Raw genomic sequence first — 18,773 nt, 5'->3', positions numbered from 1 at the left:
AATTTTAATTATTAGGATAATTTAAAAATTAGGAGTAGTCGTTTATCATTTGTGTGATTGCCATAGTTCTCTACTTGCTCAATTGTATTATCGTTAAATTTCATTAGTCTTCCTTTGTCTTTATCTGGTTTTTTGATATCTTTATAAAATTGTTTTTTTTTCTTAAAACTCTTTCAACAGACGAAAAACAATGAAAAACACAAAGTCACGGTCTCACAACATTTACTTAAAGCTACACGTGTTTCGCTCTATTCAGAGCATCATCAGGCCTAAAACAATAATAATTAGTCTTGAAAGACAAAAAGGACATTAAAAAGACTAAAACCTTAAAAAGCCACTAACGTTGGCAAAACATTAAATAAACATACATTTAAGGTTAGGATGACTATACAGTTATTTAGAACCAAAAAATAAAAAATAAAAAATTGTAAAATATCACACCTATTGGGAATCGAACCCGCGACAACAAGCTTACAAGCCAGAGACTATAACCTATGGGCTACCGGAACACTGAGAAGAAGTTCAAAACATTTGTTGTTAACAAAGCAACTTTAAGGGAAATTCGAGTGACTTCTGAAGTGCCTCAGAGATCACATCTTGGGCCAATTTTGTTCCTTTTATATATAAATGAAGCTGTATCTGTTTTTAAACACTGTGAATGTCTTTTAAATGCTGACGAGCTAAAATTTTTTCGAACTAATGATTGTGATGAAGACTGTTCCTTAGTGCAACTAGCTTTAAATAATTTTAATCAATGGTGTGTTGAAAATTTTTTGAACCTTAATGTTAATGTAAAGTTATCTCCTTTCACCGGAAAAAAGTTCCTTATAGTTTTACATATACATTAGACGGATGATGTTTGCTGGAAAGTGTAGACACTTTTAATAATTTAGGCGTTATTTTTGACGATCAATTGACTTTTAATGTTCATGTTGATAACATCACGATGAAGGGTTTTAGAAGGCTAGGTTTTATTAGGAGACATTGTGATCAAATCAGTGATATTAGAACCATAAAATGTTTATACAATAATTTAGTTCGTAGTGTTTTAGAATACAACTGTATTGTCTGGTCACCATTTTATAACATACATATTAATCGGATAGAAAGAGTTTAAAATAAGGTTTGCAAATTTTTACTTTATAAACATAGGTTCCCTTATGAAACTATTTGTTATAACATTAGATGTCAGCTAGTGGGGCTGCAAACTTTAGAAATTAGAAGAAATAATGCCAGAATCTAATTTTTGTTTAAATTACTTAACGGTAAAATAGATAGTTCTTATCTTTTAAATAGGATATTACTAAAAGTCCCAAATAGGGTTACCCGTCAAAGGATCCTTTTCTATGAACGATCTCACCGTACCAATTATGGATTTAGAGGGGTAACAGACCAACTAATAAAATTGTATTATATGCACTATAGTTCGTATGATCTATTTACGGGAGAGTCTTGTAATAGTTTTAAAAATAAGGTTATAAGAGGAACAGGGGGATAAGTTAGATAATATATGTAGCTACTTTATTTTCTTGCTTTTTTGTTTGATTTATGTATGTTGATTTATAAGCTTATTGCATATTATTTGTGTTTGTTTTCTGTTAAGGTGTTTGTAATTGAATATATAAATAAAAAAAAATAAATAAAAAAAAGTCCATATCGAGTTTTTAGTATATACCATAGTAAATTATATGTATAAAACCAATGTTAGTGAAAGAGACATTACGCTAAAGAATAGTCGAAACTCACGTTCTCTTGCATTCGTTTTTTTGATAAATCAGGTAAAAGTTGAAATTAACCGTTCTTCAGATGTCACCCAAAGGATAAGTTGTCGATTAAAATTTAACAGAACTCTCATATATTTATTTTTATATATTTAAACTATAATCCGCTAGTAAGCGTTTGTAATTTCTTGGCCTCTTCCTTTTTTCTCGAAAGATATGCATTCTAAGTCTCCCCTTTCACCCTCAAACAGCTCTTCGATGTAATCTCTCTAGTGTTTTAGTTTTCCTTCGTTTGCACTATGGTATTCCTATTTTTGTCTAAGGGTGATATATCTGTACATTTCTTCGTTCTGCTATTTGCTTAATGGTTTTATGTAGCTTAAAGAAATCGCATTTGTTTTGAAGATCTTCAATCTTTTTACACTTTCACTCAAAATATTTTTGTCTTCCTCATTTAATATTCTCATTGATCACTTTTTAATCATTCTATATACCTATCTTTGCTGCTTCATTAAATTTATTTTGTCTTTGTTTAATAAGTATTAGTTCTTGTTATTATGATTTGAACTAACGTTCTCTAAATCTTTTATAGATGTATCCATTAACTTCTTCCGAAGACACGCAAAAATTATTATAATAATAATAATAACGTTTATTAATTCCCAATACAATTAATAATTCAATATTTACATTGCTGTAAAAGAAATAATAATAATATTTGTGCGGGATTAAATGGCCTAATTTTCAGCATCCTAACAATTACGTAGGGGCTGTTGAAGCCACAAAGTAAACTGTTTATTTATTTATTTATAATTATATATATAAGAATATATTTACAAAATAAAGAGGGAGAAAGAGAGAGAACAGTAAGAGAGATGGAAAGAAAAGAAGGCGTAAAGAAGAGAAAGGAAGAGATGACACTATAAATCCAGCGCTACATATTGTATAATTAAATAGGTTACATATTAAATAAACATTTTTTTTTAGGTTTACACGATGTGCTGAAGTTCTTAGTTTAATTTTATTAAAGAGGTACTAAAGGGTGCGATTTTTTAAAATTTTATAATTAAAAGAAACTGAATGTAGCTCTCTACGTGTTGCCATATCTAACCATTTTACATCTTTAAGCTTATAAGTAATGCTGTTGCGTCTTCGTATACCAAAAATAAATCTTAGACAGGAGTTTTGAACAACTTGAATTCGACCTTTTGTTTTATTATCAAGGGATGGACCATAAATTGAGTCACAAAAGTTAAAGTGAGATAAGACTAAGGATTCGCATATTGTTTTTTTTTTTCCCAACCCAACCCAACCCAACCCAACCCAACCCAATATACTGCAGTACTGCCAACAACAGTTCATGGCTTAAAGTGTCAAACGCTTTAGAGTAGTCTAGCATAATAAGAACAGATGCATTTTTCAAATCTAATGATTTAAATATTGAATCAGTGACCTCAGCAAGAGTTGTCTCACAACCATGCCCCTGTCTAAAACCGGATTGTTTAACGGGTAAAATGGACGGACTTTGGCTTGCTTCTATAAATCAGGAAATGTACCTGATATCAAGCAGAAGCTTACAAGATGTCTAATATGAGGAATTAAAAATGGACAACAGTATAAAATAAGATTTAAATTTAATTTATTTTGGCCAATTGCATTTGATTTTAGGTTATAAACTACTTTTAATACATCGCTATCTGCCACAGAAATAAATGAAAATGAATTTGCAAGATTGAGCTTGTTATTTAGATAGGATAATAATGTTTCATTATGTATGTTTTGATTATTGGTATTCATCGACGAAAAATAATTATTTAATTCATGAACGTTGGACAGGTATTCTGGAATGTGGTTGGATCTATTTTTTATTATGTTTATTTTTTTAGGTTCTTGCCATTTCTGCTTAGTGGTAGCTTACTTAAAGTACGGTATTCAGAAAAGCTTTTTTTCAGCTCTTATGACCGATGTTGTAAAATTGCAAAGTTCTTTATAGTAAACCCAGTGATTGGGGTATTTAGTGGCTCGGAATCTATTAAGTGCTTTATTGCGAAGTTTTATCATAAGACGAATGTTATCTGTAATCCATGGTGAGTATGATTTGGTATTGCCATTGACACTGGCGAGAGGGGCATGTTTGTCAAACAATCCTAATAAACTTGAAGTTAGAAAATGTACCTTTTCATTGGCGTTATTTAATTCATAAAAAATTTTCAAGGAAATGTTTTCAAGGTCGCGTTGTAAAAGTTCTTTATTAATTAGGTTAAGACGTCTAAATTTAAAACTATATAATGGTTTTACATTTTTATTTTTGGTTTGAATATTACAAAAGATTAGGTTATGATCAGATATCTGTATATCTTCAGTGCCAACATCTATGACGTTATCCTGAGTAGATAAGCTATAATTATTTATTTTTGTGGGCTGTGAGATAAGTTGTTTTAAACCAAATACGTCAGTAATATTTTGTAAATATTCACTTAGTTTGTTGCCCATATTTCCCACGTCAATATTAAAATCCCCAAAGCAAAAGAATGCATCATTGCTTGCAAATAATTCTGTCAATATTTCTTCATAAATAAAAAATATTGTTAATATTGGATGAAGGTGGTCTATATATATTTCTTAATACGAAGATTTCATCACCCAAGAATAACTTAAACCAGATGTGTTCAATAAATTCGGTACTTTTTTGTAGTATAATAGAGTATTTGATATTTTTCTTTATGTATAGGCCCACGCCACCACCCCTAGAATTTCTGTTCTGCCTCACAAAATTATAGTCTGGTAAACTAATTAGATGATCACTTATATAACTATGTAGCCATGTTTCAGAGACCCCGATGACACTACAGTTGTGTGCTAAGGAACTAGGTAAGAAACGTGCATTTATATATGCGAAAGAAATCATAGTAAGAAGAAAATAAATAGGAGAAATAAAAGAAAAGAGAATAAAAAGGAGCTAAAATGTTCTGAGATGATGTTTTGAAAATGATTCTGAAATGTTTGAGATTGATGATCTGAGAAAATGTTATGAAAAAAAAAAGAGAATAAAATGTTCACGTATTGTTAAGAGACAAAAGAAAAAAAAATACATCTATTAAATAATATCGACTCGATTTATTTATATCGATATTTATTTACTTTCTTATTTTATGCTTACCGGTAAGTTGATCGACAGTCCTATTAAATCTCTTATCAGCGTAAGCATCTCGAATATTAAGTACTTCCCCGGTCATGGCCACCTGGCCCGCTATTCCCGTTCCCAAAGGAAACCTGATTTCCTTTGAGGTGTGCACCTTTATAAGATCCTCCATCGCCCCCTCGTCCCCGTTTAATTTGTCGGTAGATTCGTCGATTCCTATATCGAATATCGTCGCGTACAGCTCTGGAAAATATATGGGAAAATATGAAAATCAGTATAAAAGGTAATTGAGGTACGTAGATTTCACGATTTAAATGTAATTGGGTTTTTAATGAAAGTGCCAAAGTCGAGATTTAAATCGCGGCATTGTACCTAATTGTATTGAAAGGGTTAAGAAATATCTAAAATATATGTATATGTAATAGAGGATGTTCAGTTCGAAAAGCGCCATCTGGCATATCACGAAATCTACATAATAAAATTAGTGTTGCCAGTTGAGGATAATAAATTGGACAAGTTTTTAACAGGACCTGCACTTTTACGTCCACTGAAATTTTTCCTTTTTTTTTCTAAATGGTTGGGTTGTATCGCCTGTTGATCCATTTATTACATAAAGTAGCACTAAGACTCACATTTACGTTGCTTCTAGGTTAGGTAGGTTGCATGGATATATTTTTTAATTCATATAACCTCGGTACAAATCTTCGTTATTTTAGATTTTGTGAAAAACGAGGGCTCAAATACTTAGCAATTTAAACAAAACTATAATATGAGCGTGTAAGAGAACGACGACGTCAGTTCGTACCAACACTTAGCCTGAATCCACATTGATACGTAATTACGGTTGAGACCACGTGATTGCTATCAGCCAATAAGAGGCTCAAAAGGAACTTCATTCCGTTTTTTTGGCCCGTTGTACTATTTGTTTTTTATTATTATTATTTTTGAGTTTTTACCAATTTTTTTTTACTAGTTGTTATTTTGTACTATTCCTTTTAGAATTTCGAGTTTGGGTTCGACACCGAGTTTCACATATCTTAAATGTGACTATTGCAGTTTTTTAATTAAAAGTCAGTGTCAAAATTATTTGGAACACCAAAATTTTCAAATATACAGTACCGAGCAAAAATGGAGAAACATTTTATTTAATAAATAAAAAGCCAGAGTAATCGACTATTGCCAATAAACAAATACTCACATTATTTTTTTAGGTTTAAAGGAATGCAAAAACATATTTGGTATTTATAAATTCTTGCAACAAAAACAATCTATTTGCTTATCTTTATTTTATGAGGAGCAAAAGTAGAGAAACATTTTTAAAGTTCTTAGTTTATGTTTGCTTATCGAAAGCAATACACAATAATATTTTGTTAATTAATAAAGAATAACCTGTAAATATGCCTCGAGGTATTACTTTGGCGTTATGTATAAAACAGTTGATAATATCAAAATATCAATCGGGTGTTAAGCAAGCAATCATTGCTAAGAAGTTAGGATTAAACCGCTCAGTCGTTTCCAAAACCATAAAGTTACACCGCATTAGGAACTCATTAATAAGTCCACCTAAAACTGGTAGGCCTAGAAAAACGACGCCTAGAGTTGACGAGAAAATTAAATCCTTAGCTCTTAAAAATCCATTTAACACAGCAGTCGATATAAAATCTCAACTAGACGATGTAAATATTAGTGTCCATACAGTTCGAAGACGTTTAAGGAACAGTGGCTTGCCGGCAAGAAAACCATCCAAGAAACCCTTAATTTCGAAGAAGAATCGAACTGGTCATGTGCAAATTGAAGTCGGGCTTCAATTTGCACATGACCATTTAAACTGGTCAGAAGCAAGATGGAATACAGTATTATTTTCGGATGAAAGTAAGTTTAATTTATTTTCTTCTGATGGTATTTTATGGGTCAGGCGTCCTAAAAATAAACGAGTTGATCCAAAGTATACTTTGGGCACTATTAAGCATGGAGGGGGAAATGTACAAGTGTGGGGTTGTTTCTCTGGTATGGAAATGGGCCTCATTGTCAAAATTGATGGGATTATGGATCGGTTTAAATATTGAGAAATATTAACTGATAATATGTTGCCATATGCAGAGGAAAACATGCCATTGCAATGGACGTTTCAACACGACAATGATCCGAAGCATACGGCTAAAATTATAAAAAAAAATTTTGAGGACAAACAAATAACTGTTGTGTGTGTTATAAAGTGGCCAGCTCAGAGTCCTCTCCTTAATCCCATAGAGAATCTATGGGATTTAGTAGACAAAAAAATTCGTAAGGAACATCCCGAAAATTTAAAAAAATGGAGACGAGTTGTTTGAAGCAGTTGAAGCTGCATGGCATTCTGTACCAAAGGAGACCTTAGGGAACCTGATTGGATCTATGAAAAGGAGATGCCTTGCAGTTATTAAAATAAGGGATATGCAACTAAATATTAATTTGATGTTATTATATATTTTCTTTAAATATGTGTTTCTCTATTTTTGCTCCCTGTTTTTTTTTAATTAATTTACATATGGCTTTATAATAAGTAGAATTATATTGTTTATGCTTTATTTTTATTATCTAGTTTGGTGTAGTATTATAGGATAAAAAAATTTTAGTTAACTTTAATAAAATAAATTTAAAAATAAAAAAAATAAGTTTCTTTACTTTTGCTCGGTACGTATGTATATGGAGGAAAACCAGGGTTTTACCTCGAGCTTTGCGCCAATAAGGACAATATTTTAACTTTAGGGACCAAAAACACAGCAAATTAGATGACGAAATGTTGGTTTTATTCATTTATGTCAAAAAACCTCTATGGGATCCGAGAACTCCTTTACAATCAAGGCATAAAATTAGGTTGAAGCAATTATGGAAGGTCAACACTGTAAACACCAAAAATTGGAATAAGAATATAACGTCATTTTACGGATACGCATATCTCTAGTTGATCGGATAAAAGTCACGGAGAGGCTTGACAGCCTAACGTATCTGTAATTACGTACAATGTAGATTTAGGCTTAAAATCTAAATATCCTAATAAAAATGTCTAAAATTCTCGTCTTCGTCAATGGACACTAGAAGAGAGGCAATGGATGCACAGAGCATCTCATCCTTTAGTGGGCTTGCTAATTAATTTATTTCATTTAAGTTTGGGAGTTAGAAGCTTTAGTAGTCCTATATTGTTAAAAATTGTTTATAATTATAAGTTTATTTAATATAATATTTGTTATTTGGTAGTACCGCTGCAGGGGGCTTCAGACTGCCTGATTTTCTTTTAAGGTCTGTGTACCGGGATTAATTCGTACTATAAACGTCAACGGGAAAAAAATTAATCTTTATTAGAAAAACTGAAATGAAGATAACAAGGACAGGAGATTTTATTAAAATTTATCAAGAGAAAACTGGAATGCATAATGATAAAAGTGGAACTTGAAGAAATCTATACAGTGCCAATTAACTAAAGGATTAATGTATCTACGAAAAAACCTGATATATCAGACCTGATATATGTTTTTCATTATTTTGTTTAAGCAGATTCTTAGACCGTCTAACTACAGATACATGGAATGCAGGAAATATTTTTTATTAAGATAAGGAACTAAAAAATTAAGGATTTACCTATTACGGAAAAACACTTACTACAGTCAGATAACACTTAAACGGTATTCAGATCAGCTTAGGATCTAATTAATATTAAAGGCATTTTACGGTACTTTAGATTGTGATAATAAAAGTTCAATTTTTATGTCGAAAAGTAACGAAAATTCTAAAAGGCCAAAGTACAGAAGGGTAAATAGGTAACAAATGAACAAAATTTGAATGATATTTTGAGAAAAGCTTTGAATAGTGATATATTTCTATATCTTATAACTAAAATTTGCATGGCATAGCTACTGTAATTGTTAGTAGTGGTTTAAATTTTTTGTTAAAATTAGCTTATATATTTTTTTATTATATTTTATTTATCAAATTATTATTATCATTTATTTATCGACATTTCATGTTGAGCGGGTATGTTAAGTTTTAAACTAATTCTGGGAGCGTGGTTTACTTAAAAATTGTCCACCTCTTGCTTGTTTGTGAGTTGTCATATAAAGCATTTTTTTATAGCTTATGAGTACTAGCAGATATAGTAGATATACTAGAATATTTATTAACTGCGTTTTTTAATCTGCTGTAATCTGTGATATAAATTGACCATATAAAAAAATTCGTCCATAATTCTCAAAGAGACTTAAATTTATAAAATACAAAAGATTTAGTTACATTTCAGATACAAGACTTAAAGTAACGTAAAAATTATTATATATAATAACCAGTTAATTATTTAAGGATTAAATATATTTGGTTGAGATATCGAGCTGTTAGTAACAACAGAGGATAAGTGAATTTAAATGCGTTTTTAATTTCCAAATAGATTGCCAAATGTTCATTTAATCATTGTAAGATGTTGCCGGTTTTAGATAGAAGTAAAAACATGGAATTACTGAACATACTTTTAGAAGATAAAAGATTCTAATATTTAACCAACGAATGCCAAATTTATCTTTTTTTTTCAAAGATTCGTAGATTCTCCAATTTCACTGTAAGACAGACTCATGCGTTGTAACATAAGATGTATCTATCTCTCTATACTAGTTTCATCACAGATGTAAATAGTTCTGTACGGAAATGAGATAAAAAGTGAAAATAAGTACCCTAGGCTGACGAAGACTTCTTATTGAAATTATCTAGTCCTGTATTCGTTAATAGCCTAACGGACATATCTCTAACTAATATTTATTGTAATTAAAATCAATCAAAGTAAAAACTATGAAACCATAATGGCGTTGATACTGAGAAAAACTGATTTAGGTGTAAATCGGGCAGAACATTTCCTGATGGTCAATTACCATACTGTTATCTCTTAGTATTTTCACCCCAAATAGCTTCTTTTCAACATATTAAATCTTTTAACTATCACTTCGACGTCAAAGGCTATATTTTTCAGTAAATTGGGTTTTGAAGTTTGAAGGTTACATGTTTCATCGAAATAGGCATTCCTAAAATGTTTTACCTGATATTCGGAATAACGTAAATATTAATCAATAAAATTTAATTTCTCCATACCCCGTAGATCAAATTAAAAAAACAAAGCGACGTTCAAGGAAAATTTGATGACCTTGCAAAAGATATATTAGAAGAACCCCTTTCGTGAAAAAAGTAAGTTTAATCCTGTCAAAAAATATTTAAAATAAAAACCTTTTATTCTAAATATGTATATCAAAATTCAAATTTTCTAAATTTCCTTTTACTACTTTAACTGTTTTAGTTTTATTCATTAACTATATCGCAAAGACTAATATTTAGTTTTTAATTGGTAATTAAATTTTCTAATTAAAAATAAATAACAATAATTAATAGCTAGAAAATAAATAATTAAAACTTACCTTGATTCTTATTGTCAACCAAGAACAGAGAGGCCCTATCAGCGTTTACCAAACGTTGCGCAAAATTCATTATTTTCATCACAAGCATATCCATGCTTACCATATCTTGAAATATTGATCTAAAAGTTAATTTCAAATTTTATTACGTCATACAGATCTCTTGTTCCTCGAACTTTACTAGGTCAAAGTTATTTAGTGTTTTTTTCATAAATTTAATTAAAATGGAAAACTCCCCTTGCTGGCTCTGACAAAGAAAATAAGCAAAAACGTTTTTTTCATTTTTATTATTAAATGTGTTTTTTTTTAATTTCTTGCTTTAAATACTTACTTAACAACAGCCAAAAGAAAATCGTTAAGTTGCTTCTGTTGGTTCATGTTCAGGTACAAGTGTGCATAATGCAAAGCGATGCCTCCCCACACCAGATAGCTGGCGGCTATTTCTTCATCTTCTTCATGAAACGGGCATCCAGCTTCCTTCCGCCATAACTCCAGCACAGCTACCAGCTCTCCATTGGGTTGGATAATCGGTTGGCACTGAATGTGAGCTATTTCGCCCTGGAAAGAAATTAATACATTTTATTGTAGCTCTTTTAATAGGCTTCTGCAAGGTAGAAACAACGAGCTTGATTGGTGGATGAAGATATTGATGATATCCGGAAAGAAATTGTGTTTTTTATACTACTATTACGTAACATTTTCTCTGCGTTAAAGTTTTTGATGAAGGAATAGTTTCATTCCGCAATCAGTACGGGCATTTTTCGAAATGTGTATCTGTGGTGCCATGAAAAGGTAAACCAATGAAATAAATAATCAGGGCCTTAAAAGCTTCGGCGATTTACGGAACACTAACAAGCTTCCACGCCTCGACATTTAGATGGCGCTAAGAATTTAAAACTACTTAAACTACCGCTTTTACCGAGGCTGCACAGACTGTCAAGCATCAAATTAGGTCCTATAAAATGCAGCAATTTTTCATAATTCTTTAGCTTGCAGAACTTTAAGCAAATATATAATTAAGCAAATCTTAACAAAATTGATCTGTTCTCATATTTCGCACAAAATTTTTCCAGTTATTTAATTCAGTATGTTGTTGTCAGTGTTAGTTTTCATTTGGGTTTACTGACACATGGGATACAAAAAATTTCTAAAAAAGCAGTAAATTATATTGTTGTAAAAGAACTGAAATATAAGCAGTAAAAACTTTGAACCGAATATAGACATAGGCGACACTGCATTTGCATAAATAGTTATTGTTATAGACTCGAATATACCAGTACCCGTAGAGGCTCATTACACGTTTGGTAGTAAACAAAATGGAAAAAAAAATTAGAGATTTTTGGTCATGTTAGAAACAAATATGACCTGGACCGTCCCATGCTTCCAGAAAATAGACAATTAGATATTTTGCTCGATTTACAAGAAAATCCACATAAATCAACTCGACAAGTTGCTGCAGATCAGTCGGTTAGTAAATCATGTGCTTATTGAAAATGATCACATCCGCAGAATAGAGTTTTGCGAAATAATGATGAATAAATGTAGTGCAAACCCACAATTTTTAAGTAAGATTGTTTTTTCCGACGAAGCAAGTTTTTTTTTAATGGTTTTGTAAACAGGCAAAATTTTCATTATTGGACACCAGAAAATCCACACTGGAGTATGGAAAGTCACACACAATTTCCCAAGGAGTTAAACTCATGGGCAGGAATTGTGGGCACCTCAATTGTGGGTCCCATTTTATTGAGGGCGCACTTAGCCCTGAAAAATATTTAGAGTTACTTGAAAATCAGATAGTACCTAGTTTAATAGCACTTTATCCAAATGGTGAAAACCCATTTATACCGGCAGATTCGATATGGTTCCAACACGATGACGCTCCCCCCACACTATTCGCGAACAGTACGAGATTACCTTACCAACATTTTCCCAAATAGAGGGATTGGAAGGACGGGTTTTATTGAATGACCAGCAAGGTCGCCAGATTTAACCCCATTGGATTTTTATCTATGAGGTTATCTAAAATATAAAGTTTATTTTGATAAACCTGAAAGTTTAGAAAAATAAAAAATAGAATTAGAGCCGAAATACAACAAATCCGGCCTCAAACAATAAGTAAAGTATTACAAGAATTTGAATATTGACTTGGTTACTGTCAGGAAATTTCTTTAAATTTTTTTGTTTTGTTTTTTTTTATAAACTGTTCCAAAAATTCATGGTTATTTATAAAAAAAATTATCGCAAATTTCTTAATAAATAATGAGGTTAGGTATAGGACATGGTATACAAAATATACTTAAAACTTTATACAGTTTAAAAAAAATTAAATAAAAAATGGGTGTTTCTATTTAAAAAAATTAAATTGATAGTCGCAGCTAATTTTAGGGCCACCCTGTATACATGGATTCAGCATCAAAAAAATCGCGATTTTTTTTCGAATACACCCCTGAATTTTAAATGAATTTTTTTTCGTCCGTGAACTTGCGCGTCTTCACTGTATATTACTCTAATTTCTAAGAACCTCGCATTTTCCACTAATTTTAAGCGCACGGTATAGTAGAGCGAAACTCAAGTTTAGCGCCATAATCAAATTTTAAATTATCCGCTTTTACACGGTGACAAACCGGTTTTTCACTTCCGGTTAGTTCCGCTTCACTCCTTGACATTCAGAGGGCGCAACAGTCTATCGACATTCAGTGTTCTATTGGCTCTTATGGCAGTTTCCTATCTACGAAGTATGAATCTATGATAAATAATTTATCCCGCTTTCACTTTTATACAGTCATGCTTTAAATTCAAATTTATGGTCGTACAAAAAGTATAATTTAGCATGTATGAAATTTAAAAATCTTAAACTTATATTTGTTTCTAAAGGTGATTGACAATAGTAATGTAGTAACTGTCAGACTTTCATTGTCTTAAGGTTTAAACAGGACGTGAAATAACTTCTCCATTGGTAAATATTCCGAAGCATTATCACTTAGTAGAGGTGCCTATACCCGGTTAGCTGGAGATTTCTGGATTCTGCAAGAAATAAGTTCCTATTAAGAATTTTTTCTAATGCTGGATGTTCTGTCAAAACATTGGCCTTTGATTCTGCGCCCCTCCTGATTGTGTTCTGCGATTTTGAGGTAGTCTTAATCTTAATGTGATATTCTCTTGCAATACATGTAGTCAAATTCCTTTAATGATGAGTTTGTGAAAAGCTCTGCATATTCATTCGATGTTTGTGGGTTGTTCTCATTTCTCTTAATTTTTAACTTCTGGATATCGGTTTCAATCAGCTTCTTAGAACCAGGGTTCTGCCGCAAATTTCCAATTATATTTTCTATTTCAGTGTTGAGTTCCACATCGTAGTTGCACTCTTACATAGTCTTTTGTAGATCCCCGCGTTGATAAATACGTAACGGTTTGACTCATAATTTTGCTACTATCCAGTGTACATAGATTTTCTGTATACCGATGTTTGTATAGTTCGCCACAAGAACATCGAGAATGAGTCTTTCTGATGTGGTCCAAGAATTCTTTCAGATCGTTTTCGCTTTTATTCCAGAGGATAAAAGTAGCATCCACCGCAATTTTGGTTTATATTGAGCGACTTAGCATTGCATGTTCCATAAACCATTCCTTATACATATTTACTAGAACAAGAGATAAAGGTAAATCCAATGGAAATTTCACACACTAAGTGCAAAATCTATCTTTTATTTAAAAGTAGGAGCAACGAAGACATCTCCATCATTCTCTGCCGCGGCAGTGCAATCTGCATCGAAGAAGGTAATAAATCTTAAGTCCATACTGATACACACGGTGTTTCAGAACTATGGGATCAAACTTCTGGGGGTTGTTCAGTGCAACAGAAGAATCCATTTGAGTATAGGAACCCATGTCCGGAAATGCGTCACTACGCCACTACGGCCCTAAGACGCGTTAAAATTTATAAAAAAACATTAATTACCTAAATAGGATCTGCTGCATTTATTTTTACCTTTTGTACATGATACCATAACAACAATTGTTTAAAATCAACGCTTATCAATGCCAATTCTCAATGTCATGTTAAAAATTTTATAGCTTACAATTTTTAAACATTTATTGCTAATGGAAAACTTTTCCAATCAAGAATTGGCGGATATGCATTTGGCATACGGAGCAATAAACTACAATGCACGAGCAGCATCGCGGTTGTATCATGAACGTTATCCCGAACGACAGCATCCTGGATACAAAAAGTTTATTGCGGTTCATCGGCGGCTCGCTGAGACAGGCATGTTTAAGACCAAGATGCATTATTTGAAGAAGAGGTGCTTTAGCGAGTTGCCAATGAACCATCAAATAGCACACGTGACGTCGCTAAGAATATGAATACGAGTAACGCTTCTGTCTGGCAGGTACTACACGAGCAACAACTTCATCCTTACCAGTTCCAGTAAGTTCAAGGTATGACTGCAGCCGATTATCATCCTAGAGTTCAATTTTGTCGATGGCTTCTGGATCACATCATTGCACAACCAAATTTTTTACGATATGTTTTGTGGACCGATGAAGCCTCTTTCACAAGAGACGGTATTTTTAATAATAGGAATAGCCATGTTTGGGACGAAGAAAATCCTTATGCAATTTTTCCAAGAAAACTTCAGAATCGTTGGTCTGTCAACGTATGGGCAGGCATTGTTGATGATTATTTAATTGGGCCATACCTTCTACCGGAACGGTTAACAGGACCTATTTATCTGCGTTTCTTGGAGGAAGTTCTCCCAGAACTCCTTGTAAATGTTCCACTAAACGTTAGACAGCAAATGTGGTTTCAGCATGATGGAGCGCCGGCTCACTTTGCTGTACAAGTACGCGAGTATTTGGCTCAGCGGTTTGGGCACCGTTGGATTGTCAGAGGTGGAGCCGTTTTTGGTCTCCTAGGTCACCCGATTTAACGTCGCTTTTTTCTTGTGGGGACATGTAAAGTCTTTAGTCTACGAAACTCTAGTAGAATCAGAGCTAGACTTAATTGGACGAATTAAGAAAATTTTTAGTGTAGTCCGCCAAAATCATGTGCGGCGTTTAAATCGGTGTATTGAGGTTGGAGGAAGACATTTTGAACAATTGTTGTGATGGGTATCATATACAAAAGGTAAAAATAAATGCATCAGATCCTATTTAGGTAATTAATATTTTTTCTAAATTTAAACGCGTCTTAGGGCCGTAGTGGCGTAGTGACACATTTCCGGACATGGGTTCCTATACTTAAATGGATTCTACTGTTGCACTGAACAACCCCTAGAAGTTTGATCTCATAGTTCTGAAACACCCTGTATTTAAACATCATCCGAGATCGATAATCAGACTTATATTATACAATACAATATTATACTTTATACAAAGTTAACAACTTTTCCAAAACTTAACATAAATCTAGTTTAAAATGAGTTTTAAACTAGATGATGTTTTTGAAAATATGTTATTAAAAAAATATTTATTTCTAACATTTTTTTATTGGAAACTACGCGTGTTTGATTTTTTTCTTTGATTCTTTTTTCGAAAAAAAATTACTTCTCATAAGAAATAAAACATATTTATCTGTGCAGTGAATTCAAAAGTACTTTTAACCACATGTTTGTTATCTGTTTTGTTTATTTCCATTGATATAATAATTATTTCATACTGTTTGGCTAATTCATTTCATCTATTTTATTTGTTTGCTAATTGTTGTCGACCAACAATTAGCCAACATTTTTCTTGTTCTTTTACTAGTTATGAAAAGACGAATTTTTAAAATCACTCCTAGATTATACATTTAGATTATATTCCTATAATTTTATTAGACCCGGAATCAAAAAAAGAATTTCTTCAGTCAGCAATATAAAAATATTGATATCAGCAGTGATTTTATATTTATATTTCTAAGTTAATAAAGGAAAAAATTGGTTTTAGTTGGAAAAAGAAGCGAAAAATAGGTAGGTTGAGGGTTATTGAAATGACCCTCACAAATACGATACAAATATTGTGTTACTTTCAAGTCAATAAGGGCAAAAACAACGGACAACATTGAAACGTACTATTTATATTTCGACTATTAAAAATTTTTTTTTTGTTCACTTGACAGTAATAAGTTCTTTATTATAGAGAGAATTATTAAAAGTTCTATATTTTATAACTAGTATATATTTACAGACATATTAACATTCAAATATTTTATAATACTGCTATTTTAGAAAAGTATGTCATGTAGCTAAAAACCTATAAATTAAAATTAAAAATCTATGTAGGTAAATCACGACAATTGCGACTCGCAAGCAGCCTACAGACTAAAATCCATTAACCAAAGCCGATGTTTGACTAGAGAAATCTTTCATCTTTGCCTAAAATTTCATGAAATATTCAAGATGACCTTCTAAAGCTCGATTTGTAATTCCTTTTGAGGCCGGATTAGGGCTTGTAAAATAAGCTCGAAAGGGCGTAAATAAGAAGCTTTCAAAGCCAGAAAGTTTTAGATTAAGCCGACCATTTTGTGGGTTTTTCTTTAATGACTTGACAAAGCAGTTATAAAATTTACTTTTTCAACTGGAACACCCTTATTTTGAATTTGTCGACTTCTCTTAACGTATAAATCAAAACCTGACATTGACAAGGTATTATTAAAAAAAAAAATTTTTGAATCTTACACTACAATAAAATGATTGGATGTAATCCACTTAAATGCCTTTGTTGCTGTAAGTAAATTAGTTGCCGTTTTTTTGAAATACAAATAAGACATTTTAAAGGTTGCAAGATCCCTCAAAGAGTAGTATTAGCTATCCTGCTTCATTTGGCGCTACAAAATAGCTACAACATGAGGGTAGCGCTTAACTTAGCTATCAATGAGATGGTCGAGCCTCCTGTTGTGACCAACATTACGGATGTTGCATGTCCTATGTTTCAGTTAAATGAAAAGCCTCGTAAGGTATGTATTTTTTTAAAAGCAAATTATTATATACAAGAAAATACTATAATTCACTATAATATGCTATTCAAACTTCATTAAGTTTATAAAATACTAATTGTTTCGTTTCGATTAGGCTACTGACCAGAGATATCCTAACTTAAGGTATCTTTTGACTACTTATTGTACATGATCAACAGCAGAGTTCACCTATGTATTTAATTTGCCTTTGTCTGGACATTTTGAAGTAATTTTTTACCACTTTCAAGCATTTACACTTTTTGATTACTGATTTTTTCCCGGTATTTTAAGTAATCTCTTATTTTGTCTAAGCTGAAAATCATTTCTTAATGTTCCTGACAATTGGAGTGATTTTCCATTACATTTTAGGCATTTTTTTTCCTTAAAACATTTGATGTAGTTATTCTTCTGTGCTAGGCATTCGAAGCCATTTTTAATTTCTCTTTTTGATTTTTTTATCATACTATTCATACTCTCAATTATACTAGCCTCTCTAAAGTAATGTCTTAGACATTTGAATTAATTTTTTCTATTATTTCATTTAATTTTTCATAACTTCTGGATCTTTGGAGCCATTTTATATTTTATCCCAGTATTTGTAATTATTTTTTTTTGCAGGCTTTCGGACTAATTTTTAATCTTATTTTAGGATATTTATTAGAATTAACTTGTATTAATATTTGCTATAATTTCACCCGTCTTTTATTTCATCGAGACAACTAAATTCATGTCATTTAAGGTTCTTTTCTTATATACCTCAGACATTTCGAGTAATTTTTTACTCTAAGTAAGTTTCTTCTTGATATATGACAGTATTTTAAATTCCTTTCTTGTATTTGAAGTCATTTCTTCAAGACAGTTCTTAGTTTTTAGGGAACTACTTGTATAGAAGAAAACTTCTTATTTTTTTACACATTTGAACTTATTTTCTGGTAATATATTTCCAGTATTTTATATATTCTATTTATCTATTTTATAAATTTTTATGCTATTCGACGACATTTAATATTTTTCTGTTTATTTTTTAGGTAAAGTAAATTTGGTTTCATCTTTTTTGAATTATTATTTATTTACAACATTTTCTGGTATTACATATAAGCTACTATAATAGGGCGATATTTTAAACACCGAGTAACCAACTGATTCTCCGTTATTATTACACATGACGTCTCGTAAGCTTAGGATTCGGAATCTTCTGGACAATATTTGTTATAAACAGTAAGGGTTTTAATAAGTATTTAAAAAGTAAACGTAAAATATATAAATAGTTGCTCGGTTATTTGCGAGACAATAATAAAGTCTGTTTTGATATTCCTCATGAACACTGGCAAGTGTTTGTTCGCTAATATTTCTACAATCGCGAGCAATTCGATCAAAAATACAAATTATTTTCGTTTAGTATTCCAATTTTACCAATTTCATCTACACAAAAATTCTTCGACTCAGCTCTTTATTACTATATATTTTTGTATTTATACTGGTAAATCACTTCAACTTGAACCTTAAATTGCCGCAAAAAGGAATGTTCGACTGCCTAAGGAGAAGGTACA

The 18,773-nt window shown here is 31.5% G+C and overlaps 2 protein-coding genes across 3 annotated transcripts in view; one reads left to right on the top strand and one right to left on the bottom strand.

The window, feature by feature from the left end:
* LOC126750267 (probable 3',5'-cyclic phosphodiesterase pde-5) overlaps window positions 1–18,773 on the bottom strand; it is a 149,247-nt gene that overhangs the window by 4,871 nt on the left and 125,603 nt on the right. For both annotated transcript variants that reach the window (XM_050459827.1, XM_050459826.1), the window contains 3 exons: window positions 10,618–10,844; window positions 10,290–10,408; window positions 4,882–5,106 (listed from right to left, as the gene is read on the bottom strand). In XM_050459827.1, the coding sequence (XP_050315784.1) occupies window positions 4,882–5,106; window positions 10,290–10,408; window positions 10,618–10,844 (571 nt within the window). The remainder of the gene's footprint in view (window positions 1–4,881; window positions 5,107–10,289; window positions 10,409–10,617; window positions 10,845–18,773) is intronic.
* Window positions 16,899–18,773, top strand: part of LOC126750272 (putative inorganic phosphate cotransporter) — a 30,091-nt gene continuing 28,216 nt past the window's right edge. Inside the window, exons 1-2 of the mRNA XM_050459841.1 lie at window positions 16,899–16,993; window positions 17,045–17,223. Of these exons, the coding sequence (XP_050315798.1) occupies window positions 16,957–16,993; window positions 17,045–17,223 (216 nt within the window). The 5' untranslated portion in view covers window positions 16,899–16,956. The remainder of the gene's footprint in view (window positions 16,994–17,044; window positions 17,224–18,773) is intronic.

The sequence above is a fragment of the Anthonomus grandis genome, chromosome 2, assembly GCF_022605725.1.
Source record: "Anthonomus grandis grandis chromosome 2, icAntGran1.3, whole genome shotgun sequence".
Taxonomy (NCBI): domain Eukaryota; kingdom Metazoa; phylum Arthropoda; class Insecta; order Coleoptera; family Curculionidae; genus Anthonomus; species Anthonomus grandis.
This window is presented reverse-complemented; position numbering and strand designations above follow the sequence as displayed.